At 36.3% G+C, this 13,454-nt stretch overlaps 1 protein-coding gene across 9 annotated transcripts in view; it reads left to right on the top strand.

The window, feature by feature from the left end:
* Window positions 1–12,766, top strand: part of LOC106076356 (uncharacterized) — a 49,217-nt gene extending 36,451 nt beyond the window's left edge. For 2 of the 9 annotated variants that reach the window (XM_056042521.1, XM_056042515.1), the window contains 5 exons: window positions 8,275–8,313; window positions 8,661–8,723; window positions 10,241–10,279; window positions 11,371–11,434; window positions 12,694–12,766. In XM_056042521.1, coding sequence (XP_055898496.1) covers window positions 8,275–8,313; window positions 8,661–8,723; window positions 10,241–10,279; window positions 11,371–11,418 — 189 coding nt within the window. In that variant the 3' untranslated portion in view covers window positions 11,419–11,434; window positions 12,694–12,766. The remainder of the gene's footprint in view (window positions 1–8,274; window positions 8,314–8,660; window positions 8,724–10,240; window positions 10,280–11,370; window positions 11,435–12,693) is intronic. The other 7 variants (XM_056042520.1, XM_056042511.1, XM_056042518.1 and 4 more) reach the window with 6 other exon arrangements.
* Window positions 12,767–13,454: the final 688 nt, after the last annotated feature.

The raw sequence follows: 13,454 nt of genomic DNA, 5'->3' as shown, positions 1-13,454 counted from the left end.
TGTCTCTCATGCATCTTATCGATGCCCTCGACTGAGGTGCATTCGTCAGATTGGTAAAATTGCTTAAGAGCACAATAGGGAGATGATGACAAATGGGATTGGGAAAATAGATGGCTGATAATGGCAATATAAAAATATACATAAAAGGGGAAATAATAATATAAAATGTACATATAAGGGGAAATAATAATCTCAAATAAACAACACAAGTTGGAAGAGAGAAAAAGCGGGGGGGGGGGGAATGGGCGGTGATCAGCGACTATGACGGTTTGTTTACATAAGACCGTCGGCCGAGAACAATGGAGCGCGCTCGAATGGGGAGGGTGTCCGTTCAAGGGGCGCAACTCTCGTCAGAGTAAAATGAGAAAAGGGGAGATAATTCATATATCTTCTCTTCTAAACGCAGTATCAGTGCGCTAGTAAAATTATCAAGGCGGACAGCCGAGATAAAGGAAATAAAATAAGATGTACAAATATATACATGGTTGCATTAACGACCAATTGAGCAACGCAGCATTAATAGATTAATGCAATACTTAAATACATACATAGGACATGTTTATGTTTTCTACTTACGACAGTGAGAAATACACAATGCACTAATTAATGTAAATAGAATAATAAAATACACATGATAATCTCCAGTGAGAAATATGCACAAAGTAACTAAGATGGAACTTGTGATTAAGTTCGGCTTACCACCAGGTATTCCTCTAGGAGTAAAAATAAATGATATAGTCCAGACTCGATTGCTCAACGACAATGAAAAAAAAGAGGGTCTGATTTGATTTGGATCTACTTTATATAGGCCTGGAAAAGGTGGGCGGAAACAGGAAATGTCCTAGGCTTAAGATTTATCTTACGCGTGGGTGAATTAGACTTGAGATGGGAGTCGCACCTTGGAGCGTCGAGAGGCGTTTTGACTCGAGTAATCTCCTAGATCAAAGAGAGACGTGGGAGAAAGGGGGGGGGGAAGAGTGACTTGCATTCCACACAAGGTGGTGTCCACTGCGGCTGTCAGACATCCTGCCGGTAAGATCAAAGAGACTGTGTGTATCTTTGCCCCGGTCAAGGGAAGATAAATCGAAAGACGCGGCCTAGCTATCTCCAATGTGGTCAACTAAGTTTAGCCTGGAGAGGAAAAGGTGGTGCGGGTGAAGAAATTGGGGGTAGGATGGGGAAATAATTAAAATAAAATAAATAAATAATGAACAATAACAATTAATGCTGTGATAAATTTGAGTGACTCTGACAGCGAGCTTTTGACTTGTCACAGTAATGCACAAATTGTAAGACAAATTTCCTTACGGATAATAAAGATTATTATTATTATCATTATTATGCCGGGGCTCTCATGTCTCGCTTGCAGACATTTCTGTAGGTTAGTCTTGGGCGGCCCTTGGGTCTGACTCCCTCTGCAAGTTCAGCGTATAGGATGTCTTTAGGGATTCTTCCATCTGCCTTTCCTATTCTTTTTGTCAGCTCAGTGTCTAAATCTAGGTTGCTGACTACTGTTGTTCCCAAGTATGTGAATTCCTGCACCACAGTAAGTGTGTGATTTCCAATACGTATTGCTGGTATTTTTGCGACATCTTGTGCCAGGATTATGGTCTTGGAAAGGCTTATTGTAGACTAAACTCTTGACAAGCATCTGCCAGAGCATTCACAAGCCTCTGCAATCTTTCTTGTGAGTGAGATATGAGTGTTGCATCGTCGGTGAACAGCAGTTCCTGAATCAAGATACGCCGTCTCTTCGTTTTAAATAGTCACACAGAAATAGAAAAACGTCAGTAATTCATTTGTAACAAAGTTCTATAAGCTATATCTTGTGAAGCTTAAATATTTGTGAATGGCTGCCTGGTCGTGCGGTTTGCGCACACGACTGTCGTTCGGACTTATCGAAGATCCCGGGCTCAAATCCTGCCCGCTCCAATCCACCATCGTCATGTGGGACGTTTGGACTAGGAAGTAAATTATCTTCAATTCTGCAGGAACATCCAAAACATGTAAAACCTTTTTTTAAAGTAGTTACTCTAGACTATTATTTTACTGTTGAGGTCGCCGGCTGATGGGGAACAATAAAGGGTGTCGGCGAGCTAAATAGGTTATATTCAATCTACTTTTACTTAGCAAATCTATAAGCAAAACCGCTGATATATATAAACCTATTTTGATTTCAATCATCACAGCCTTCTTCTGGTGGAGGTGGGTGGGGTGGAGGTGTATTCTCCAGACGTGAATCTGCAAACGAAGCGGTAAGTCTGAAATCATATGTAATAAGTTAACTATTGTCCCATTATTATAACTCTAACCTATTTAAATATCAATATCCAAGTTCTGTATTCATATTTTCTTTTAGAAAAAAAAATCTTAATATGACTTCAGATTAGTAACCAAAATCCTTTATAAAATATTTTTTTACATTTTAAGAGTCTGGAATTCAGAAAAGAAAATATATATAAAAAAATAGCTATTTTTTTTATAAAACTAATATTCTACGTTTCTTTGTCGTGAGATGAAATATTTCCTTAGACATCACTACAGGGTATGTTCATGTATAAGATACATTGTTCTGTAAGCCACAACTTACACAATGTGTAACCAAAACAAGACATGATACATTTTTGAGGAAACTAATAATAATAAGGCTAGTCTTCGAGTTTGAAAATTAATGAGGAATGCAGTATTTCCCGTGGATACGCAGCCCCAGCTGTGACCTATATATTTTGCCACATCCATGGCAAGCATAACCATTTAAATTACTGTTACGTATTTCTGAATCTTCTGGCTAGGTGTATTAGTTGGCACACAAATAAAAACACTGCAAAGAACTTGACGACTCAACTTTCAGTTTCATATAACTTTAATGACTATTAACCCTAACAATTCGTCAATGTAACATGTAGCGTAGAAGACTGTACAATATCTGTCAGTTTACAGTTAGCTATACTTCGTTGCAATTCATCTCTTCACTTCGTTGCAATTCATCTCTTGTCAACTTGCATCGAGCCGTATTCCACAGAACAGACCAACGACTCACTTCCCAGTGTCGTTCCAGGTCTCCTAAAGCTGAACCAAGTCGCACTCAAGTCTACCGAATCAGAGCCGCACACGTCTTACATCGACTGTATCGACTGTAACGGCTCAGGTCCACTGTAGTTCGCTGTATAGACTTTAACGACAGTAGTCCATTCCAGTTAACTCTACCCTAGTTAACTTGCATCGAGTCGTACACATTTCTCTTCCACAGAACCGCACACGTCTTACATAGTCTGTATCGACTGTAACGGCTCACTCACGACTCCATACGACTGACTTTCACATTAACTCTCTGGCTTATATAGAGTCCCTAATCGCTTGTCCAAAGTTGCACAAACACGGCTAATATCCTCTGGAATAACACGTGAGGAAACGTCACATCCTGTCTTTGTTTATACACGTAGATTCAAGAAAACATCGGCTGCAGTGTCATCTTGCCGGGGTCACAAGTTGTGACCTCTATCTGTCACTGGACATTGCTAGTACCTTTTGGAATAACATGTAAGGACACGTCACATCCTGTCTCTGTTTATACATGTACATTCCAGGGAACTGCCGCTGCTGTGTTATCTCGTCGGGGTCACACGTTAACCTCTTCCTGTCACTGGTCATTTGTAACATTACGTTCCATTTACTTCCAGTTCAAAGTGTTAAATGTCTTCAGAAATTCACAACAGCTGTAAGCGGTACACAATAGTGGAAAAGATGCTATTAGTTTTGTGTGGTCTGCTTGTCCATCCGTACGTCTGTCCGTCATAAACTACAGGATGTTATTTATCTACGTACCTTGCTGAATGTGTCGTTAGTCGGTCTACATAACAATAATATTTGCAACACTTTCGATACCTACATGTATCTTCTTTTTTTATTTGCGAAGATAGTGTTTTGTTTTTACAAAAACTATCTTTGTAACCTAATTTTGTATTCAAAACCTTATGTCATTTAACGTATGACATATTGTTATAAATAAACTTGTTTTATTTGTCACTGGTTCATCGGTGTAGCAAGAATTTTTTTCGGGGGGGGGGTATTCTTTTCTCCCATTCCCCATATATGTATTTGTGTGTTCAAATCTTTATTACATTAATAGACTTTATTTTTTCAAACGTTCATTGCACTCTAGAATATGTTCTTCCTTTAGTAAGTGGAAAGACAGTCCTTGACATCTAGAGGGTCTGGGGTGGAGCCCCGGCGCCTTGCATTATTTCCTGTATTTAAGACGAACAGAACGCATATTAAGTTATCTTTCTATTAAAAAATTGAGTTTCAAAAAATCAAAATCTGCTCTTCAATGCACTTTATTAATGCGACTAGTAGAAATGGGTAACTATAGTTTTGATTTTGTACTTTATTTGAGGGGTGGGTAACCTTAAAACTTTTTTTGGCTATGCTCGTGAAATTTAGTAATTTATGCTTTGCTTTTCCTTCTGTAGAAAGGTGTGTATGTATGTGTAGGTGTTATGGAGTGTGTGTGCGTTTATATGGTGATGGTGAGAAAATGTTAGTGATTGGTTGTGAATGATGCAACATACGTGGCATTGTCGTAACTGGGTCTTAGTTAGAACAGACGACTCCAGAACGTAAGACTGAAAGGTTGTGTTATTGTAGTGAGTTAGATTTGTTAGAAATATTTTTACTTACGTCTAATACGATTATTTGATTTCATTTCAACTTGATTTTGTTTATATTTTAGCTAAAGCTTTAAATATAGTTTGTTCACGAAAGGAAGCTATTCAACTTATTTAAAATTGTATTAGTTAAGATTCATTACGCCTACAATGGTTAAGATGTCTAACAGCAGATTGGTGCTACAAGTCAACGACCGAAAACAAAATCTGAAACAAATCTTTAGATTTTTTATGGAAAAGGGAAGTTTTATCGTCAAAACCATTTGTGGGGGGTTTTAAACTCAAAACCACATGGAGGATGTTTTTTTAGACTCAAAAGCCCATTGGGTACTGTCATATATAGTTTTTTTATTGAATGGGGGTGGTAACCTAAAAACCTTTGTGTAGGGAGTTTTTAAACTCAAAACCCTTTGGAGAGGGCTTTAGTTTAAAGCCCCATGTAGGGAATTCTTAAACTAACTTAATTTTATATTGAAGAAACTCGCTGAAGGGGTTTTTAAATTCAAAAACCTCTGAATTAAAGCGGGTGTTAAATTTAAAACCCTTTCTGGCTACTCTTATAGAATCTGGTAACTGTTGTAGCCTTTGAAATTGAAGATTGAGTTTCTAACGTCAAAAAATCTATGGAGGTGGTGAGGCTTTTAAAACCAACTCATGGCTACGCTCGTGTTATTTTGTTGACGGTCAATTGCTTTATTTTTTGTTTTATAGAACGGGATAGGTTTTAACCTCAATGCCCCTATGGCTGTGATGGAGTAAGTGATGGTTAAACATTCAAATCTTTCCTACAATAAACTAAAGTAGAGAAAAAAAAAACGGTCACACAATTCCATCACCACATGCTGGGGTGAGTGGTTAGAATTTCATTTATCGGGGGGGGGGGGGAGGTGAACCTTAATTCCACCTCCGGCTACGCCCATGAACTGATGTATTCGACAAACAGAGTAATTGCGCAGCAATGCCCTAGTTGGACTTTTTTTAATAAGTTAGTTTAAAACAAAAATGATATTATAAGTTTCCACGCGTGCCAAAATAGCACAGACGGTTTGAATGTAAATGTAATTCTAGTTGTTTGTTTGTTGTTGTTTTTTTCTTAATCAAACAAAAACATTCATTTCGAATCTCTATCCATTTGTCTCCTTTTTCTTAAGCTGGACTTTAATCTCCACGAGAACGCTAAACGTGTTGTGGTAAGTCTTCATCCAGCTTGTAACTAATTTAGACTTCAAGTTTTACTTTTGTTCAAGTATAGTCTCTCTTATAGTTGACTTACGTTTGGATTGACAATGAGCCTCATAGGTGTCAAGGTAGCCCAGATAGTCACCTCTATCGTGTCACCATCATAAATCCATTCTTTGATTTGAATTGTATAACAATGAATCTTTTGTCAGTCAATAATTTATTTTCTTCTTATAATAATATAATTATTTAACGACATGTAATATGTATAATTAGTCCCTTAGTGAAACCTTAGAAAATTAAGTTACCACGAGCTCTCATACATTTCTCTCTGTCTCTCTCTGTCTCTCTCTCTCTCTCTCTCTCTCTCTCTCTCTGTATATGTATATATATATATATATATATATATATATGTGTAAGTATATCATCGCAGTCTTTTCCTGGAGGAGGAGGAGGAGGCAGATGGGGTATAATAGCCTCCAAACGTGAATCTACAGTTGAAGCGGTAAGTTCGAAAGCATATGTAAATACTTCACTGTTGTTCTATTTAATTATTAATATCCCAATATATCTATTAAATATTTCTTTCAATAATAACTTAATTATCACTTCAAGTATGCAACATCAATACTTAATCTAATATATAAAGCAGAAGGCAATGTATATGTATATATGTATGTCCCGCATACAAATCAAAACCGTTTAACCCGTCTTGATAAAACTTGGCATTAAGGTTCCTCAGATCATGGCGCAGACCGTAGTGTATGTTTAATGTCCGTCCCACAACATGGACATGAGGGCCTAAAAAAAAAAGATAAAAGTACCTAGTTATTGTCAAGAGTGGGGGTGTGTAAGATGTGAGATTGTGTGTGTGTTTGTTTATTTTATTAGTTGGTTTATGAATTGTTTTTATCACGAGATTTTCAAGGGGGGGACAATAAGGTTTTCTAGCGGTCAGTCTAGCAGTTGGAGAGCTGACCTGGTCTGAGTAGGGTGCTTGTGTTTGTTTACCAGTTGTATGCCTAGCGTAAGGAGATGTTATAACTTGTATTACTATTCATTGCTATGTGAGAGTACTGACTAATTGTGGGAAATATTATGTGTGGCATTGATAGCCTTTTGTTCAATGAATCTAGTCTAAGCGCCTTGTAGTATGTCGGTTGGGCAGATTTTAGTATTTCAGTTATTGATGATTATGCATTCAATAGTATATATGTATTTGCTGTTGGCTGTAAATAAATACTAATTGTATACTCCTTCGTTGAGTGATACTTTATAATATTTATACATGTTAGGGTCTACATGTGAGAATCATACCCTAGACTATCGATCTATATGTCTGTAGTAAAGAACTCACCCCCAGTCCTTTACATTTGGGGACTGTGAATAACCCTGGAGTTCTTTACAGTTATATCTTACTTAATTAATGAACAATTTTAACAAATCGTGTAAACCGGTTTTCACAGAAATTTGTATTGGTTATGAATATGTCGGTTGAACGAGTATATCCATTTTTATATTCTACTTTTATTTTCGCAGCAAAAAAAATGTGAAGGAAACATTATTCAAGTTTGACAATTTTGATTGATTTAACTTCAATCCAGTAGATCAGAATACCCAAACATAGGTCCATAGACCGCGGGTAATATCCGGCTTGTTAAATATAAAATTTAAAAAAAAAGAGAAACAATTGGTTAGGTTTATATAAATGTAAAGAAACTCAATGAAGATCGCCTTATTTTTTTTTTTTTCGACTTGAAGTTTAATCGTCTGCTCTGAGATACTTTTTGAAACTGAAAGTTCAAGGAATTATCTCCTGTTCAATAATTTACTTCTATTTATATTCTGGCTATCTTGACACGTACGTCACCTGACAGTCTGCTTTTTTAGCGGCGCCCGTAAGGGGAAAAACCGCTTTTAGTTTTTGTGCAAAATGTCCGTCTATCCGTCTGTCAAACTCAGATATAAAAAACTAGAAGAGAACTAGCTTCCGGCAATAGCAGTTAGAGTTTTGAAATTTTTCAAGTCAATGGATAAGAAATCAACGTATATTTTTTTTAACTTCAATTAAAGAATATGAAATATTCAGCCAATGAAGTTGTTTAATCGGTCATCATTTATCTTACAAAATCTTCAACATTGGGAACATTTATATTTATAATTTTGAGAAGAACAATGTATTTCTTGTACTTTCTGATCAGGATCTGGTCTATATTTATTCCTTTCGAAACAACTAAAATCGCGATTCTGATGACCTTAGTTGAACAAAATGTGACTTAAAATGAAATGAAAGGAGTGGTTTCTAAACATAATAATCACGTGGTAACTTTAATAATAATGGTACTGTCTTCGATTAAGGATGAGTGCTGTAATATAAGAAACAACGATCCCGTTTTAATAAGCTCTACAATATTGACTTTCTCTTTAGCCTGACACTGATCGCAGGGAGATCGCTGAACGTTTTGCGGTGAGTTTTTTGTCTAGAATGTCAAATATATTTTATAAATGTAGACTCCCTTTTCTACTCACTAATCTTTAAACAGATAGTGCGTCAAATAGGCATTTGGTTCGTAAAAAAAATGATTTGTTAATTTTGTTTGTTTTGTTTATTTGGGGGTTTAAGTTTTCTAGCTTACTGACAATGACTTGGAGATAACAAGAAAACAAGAAAAACATTAAAAATACTTTTTTTAAAAAGACAAACAACGCCCTAACGTTGGAGCAGGATCTGAGATCGCCTTTCTTTGGGAGTTTGTAAAATATGTAAAATATATGTTATTAATACAAAATTTTCTTTGAATTGGACCATTGCAGCGTGTTACTGGAGGTGGAGGCCCTGGAGGAATTGTTTCCAAACGTGAAGCTGAAAATGAGGAGGTAGGTTTAAAGTTTAAACACAAGTGTAGACCACATGCTGAATTCATGAACTTGTATCCAATAGAAATAGATTTTAACTTTTTTTTTCCTACTCACGAATTTCTTATGACTTTATGGCATACAAATCAAAATCTGATATTATATTATAGTATTAAAGCTTGTCTTCGTGTCCGAAGCTTAATGAGGAGTGCAGTATTTCAATGGCAGAACAGCCCCAACTGAGATCTACATATTTTGCCCCATCCAGAGCATTGTCCGGTGGTGGTCGATTTAGATTATCTTTCCGCCGTCCACGTCTGTCCTCGGAAGTTGATTTACTTTTGGTCTCGGATGTGAATCTCGCGGCATTTGTAAGTGATCTCCAGCTGTCTCGTTCTGAACTCCCTGCAGCCAGGTGCTCTCTTCTATGGCACTTAAAGCAAGTTAGCGCTTAAGCTTGTCTTTAAAACGTCTCCTTAAGGCACCTCTATTACGTCGACCACCTTTTAATTCGCCAAAAAAGACTTCCTTTGGCACACTCGACCCTCACACGGGATACGTGACCTGCTCAGCGTAACTGTCGGACCATAAGACTATTCCGTCTATACATCGCTGTTTGTAGTGCAATCTTACCACAGTATGTCTATGATGGAGCACGAACATCTTTGGTGAAAGCCTTCAAGACGTCTTAGTTACTTTCTGTATTCTATCCAAGTCTCTGATCGCTCAGATCCATGATAACATATTAAATATATATAAAGATTAAAATGTGGGAGGAAAAGAGACTAAATTTTAATCCTTTTATTTTGTTTGTTTAAGGGATGAGACTTTTGAAGTTTTTTTGTACAATTCCTTAATGCACCTGTACAGAAAAATCTAAAAATTTAAAGATTTAAAGTCATTCCAATCACGACGAACACACAATAATAAATTTCGATTTTAACAGAAAACGCTTTCGTGAACGTAAAACTGTATAAGGTACCTACACCATGAAGGAACAGGCTGGTCTTTTATGTACAACTACTGTCTTATCTTATCTTATATAATACAGACATTACTTCAAAAAAGAAGATGATTACGTCCTACGCGTCATGCATTCAGTCTTGCATTCAGTCATGCATATTAACCAATGACTTAAATTCTGCCAAGTCACTGGTTTTCCAGGCTAGCTCTAATAGCACTGAGACTGTCATAATAACAAGAAATGACAACAAAAAAAAAACCATAGAGCTATCAGTCTCATAGGGGTGCGGTGGATGAGTGGTTAAGCGCTTGGGGTCCCGGGTTTGAATCTCGGTGATGGCTGGGATTTGGAATTTCGGGATTTTGTGTGCGCCCCTGAGTCCACCCAAATCTAATGGGTACCATGTGCTGGCCATATGACACACTCTTCGTTAACCGTTGGCCAAAGAAACAGATGACTTTAACATCATCTGCCCTATTGCTCGCAAAGTCTGAAAGGGTTACTTTTTTTATCAGTCTCGTGATAACAAAACGTTCACATGAGCTCTATATCGCTTTGTTTTCTTTATCTATAGCTTGACTCTGATCGCGCTGAGAATGCTAAACGTTTAGCGGTAAGTTGTTGAACAACATTATAATAAACTTTAAGTAGATGTAGACCTATGTATTGTTGAAATACATAGATTTCTCCTAGTAAAGTTGACATTAAAAAGTATGTTTCATCATTCGCTTTTCGAATAGTTATCTCTAATTTTCGATCGCATTGTAGAACTCTTTCTCGTTTGTTCTTTTTGAATCCACTCGTATAAGCCTGCAAAACCTATAGATCTATGTTAATATTGCTTTGGATACCACGGGCCTTGAAATTTATCACCGAGAAAGAAAAAAATTTTGCAATGAATTTTTCCGGATTCGTTACAAGGCGTCAGCATGGACAAAAGCATTTTCTTCTTCTTCTTCTTCTTCTTCTAGCCATCTTTATTGCTGCTGAGCTGTGAGCTCTTTTGCAGACTGTGCCAAGGAAAAATAGTGCGCTGTTTTCTTCAGTTGCTCAGCACTGCCGTTGGTTATGTCGGGCTGGAGTGGTAGTTGGGTCTGCCTAAGGTGGATTAGGAAGGGGCATTCAAAAAGGATATGGTTTAAGGTTTCCTAATCGTGGGTGGAGTGTCTACCAAGAGGGAATAGTTGTGTTGGATTTATTTTATTGAGATGGTAATTTAACAGAGGTGTGTGTCCTTAGTTGGAAGATTGTAGATTGCTCTTGGCGGGGAAGGAAGTTAATTGGAGAATACATGAGATTGTAGATTGCTCTTGGCGGGGAAGGAAGTTAATTGGAGAATACTTGAGATTGAAGATTGCTCTTGGCGGGGAAGGAAGTTAATTGGAGAATACTTGAGATTGAAGATTGAACTGGGAAGGAGGTTTGCTTCTATAGCAGCATAAAATAATTGTAGTGTGCTCTTATTAAAATCATTTGTTTTGTTTTTTACAAGAACTTTTCGAAAAATGTCAATAAAACTACAGCTGTGACAATTTTTATATTTCTTGAGTATCATGCAAATAGATTGTTTGACTGAGTTAACTAGGAAAATAAGAATTATAAAATATAACCAATGTACCATTTCACCCGAGGGCAACGTAAAAATTTATTCAAATATAAATGTATTTAGTAATAAATATTAATCTTTGTTGGAAACTATTACAGTATTATCCTGTTAGGCCACCATGGCCAAAGCCTATACTTGTAAAGTAAAACTACTACAGAGGAGGTAAGACTAATACCATGTGTAGATCTATACTTTGAGCTAAGGTACTTCTATAATAACAAGTTTGAGTCCATTTTTTTTCCTTCGCGACCTGGATACTATTACATAGAACAGCTATTACATACATCTGTTGTCTCCTTCAGTCGCGAATTTATTACTAATCTTCCCATAAAAATTGCGAGATGAAAGAAATGAAGAGACGAGAACCAGGGCAATTGCTGTGGTCGGAGCCATTTCGCCCACCTCTTTGTCTGCAAATACATTCTATCGGTTTTGCAGGCTCTGCCAGAGTTTAGCACTGTGTGCTGCAAAACTTCCAAAGGGTTACAGCTTCTGATTTTTCTTCGGGGTTGAGACTTGAGACGCATGCCATTGTTAATATTTTATTTGTAGTGGAGTGCTATGTGCATTAACATTTTGAGCAAACAACCTTAACGGTCCTGGAATTATTTTATGTTAAAATAATAATAAGTTGAAAATAGGCTTATTTTGGAGATTGAAGTTTACGGAAGAGTTTAGTGACCTGGCTATAGGTAATACATAAATATTTGGAAGCACTTTCTTTAGAAAAATTATATTCCAGCTATCATTCCCTATTACTAAGGATCCCTGTATCTAGATATGAAGATACATTACATTATCTTACTTATATAATACAGACGTTACTTCAAAAAAGGAGATGATTACGTCCTACGCGTCATACTTTGTCTGAAAAAACTTTGATAGTAGCATGATTACTGATAGTTGGCAAACACTTTTTAATTATCAATAATGAATATAAAAGTAATGAAATAATACAGAGAAATTGTTACTATATTTTATACATCTTTATACATATTTATGTATTACGCTCACTTTGCCTGGTACAGATTTTGCACACGTTATTTCTCAAACACTCATTCTAGGATCAAGTTGAAACTTTATACAATTATTTATTATACCTAACAAAACATGAATTAATTATAAAAATTAAATAATTAATTAATTAATGGTAACTAATTATTTTGTTTTATATCAAACAAAAAAAAAAAAGAAATGAATTCTTCATTATTGAGATATAGGCCTATGGTTGTAAATGTGGCGTTCTTTCCAATATACGTTTTTGTTTTTAAACTAGTTTTATATTGTGCTTGTTGTTTAGTTATGTAATCATTAATCAACCTTCTAAAGAAAACTTGGAAGATATAAATATATTTGACTTACGTCCATTGAACATTTACTTTTTTTATTTGATGCTCTATTTTTTTTATTCAATTTCACAGCCCAAAGTCAGATTTTAAAAGATGTTTTGGCGGATTGGGCACGTAATTAAATATTGATCTTGAGACATTCAAATCCATGTCTAGTGTTGTTGTTGTTTTTTTTAATGAATCTTCTGTAATTGTGTTTGTTAGTGTTAGAATGTTATTTATCTGTAATTATCTATTTGCCTGGTTGTGTATTTTTCAAAATGATGTTATTGCAATGACGTTACAAGAGACAAAACAGGTTAAGACTAAGGCTGAGACTAAGACTAAGACTAAGACTAAGACTGAGACTAAGACTGAGACTAAGACTAAGACTAAGACTAAGACTAAGACTGAGACTAAGACAAAGACTAAGACTGAGACTAAGACTAAGACTAAGACTGAGACTAAGACTAAGACTATGACTAAGACTGCTTTATGGATCCTTATGGAAATTTGTTGTGATTTTCTCATATAAACCCGTCACACAGGTCCTTGAACGTGGTATTTGTACATCAATATGTTTTCGTATCTATCAATTTAAAATGAAAGAGATGAGCTCAAGTCTCATTAATTTCAAGGCCAGTCCATAAAAAGAAAAAATCTCTCTTTAACTAGTCTGACTGAACAGGTTGTTCTGTTTGGAGGCTGCTGGACGAGCGGTTTGTGCGCTGGACTGTCGTTCGGATTTATCGACGGTCGAGGGTTTAAACCCTGCCCGCTCCCATCCCCCTTCGTCCTGCGGGAGGTTTGGACTAGGAAGTAAACTATCTTCAACTGTGAAGGAACATCCAAAA

The sequence above is a fragment of the Biomphalaria glabrata genome, chromosome 9 (genome assembly GCF_947242115.1).
Source record: "Biomphalaria glabrata chromosome 9, xgBioGlab47.1, whole genome shotgun sequence".
Taxonomy (NCBI): Eukaryota; Metazoa; Mollusca; class Gastropoda; family Planorbidae; genus Biomphalaria; species Biomphalaria glabrata.
The sequence above is the reverse complement of the archived record's forward strand: the minus strand, read 5'-3'. Positions and strand labels throughout refer to the sequence as shown.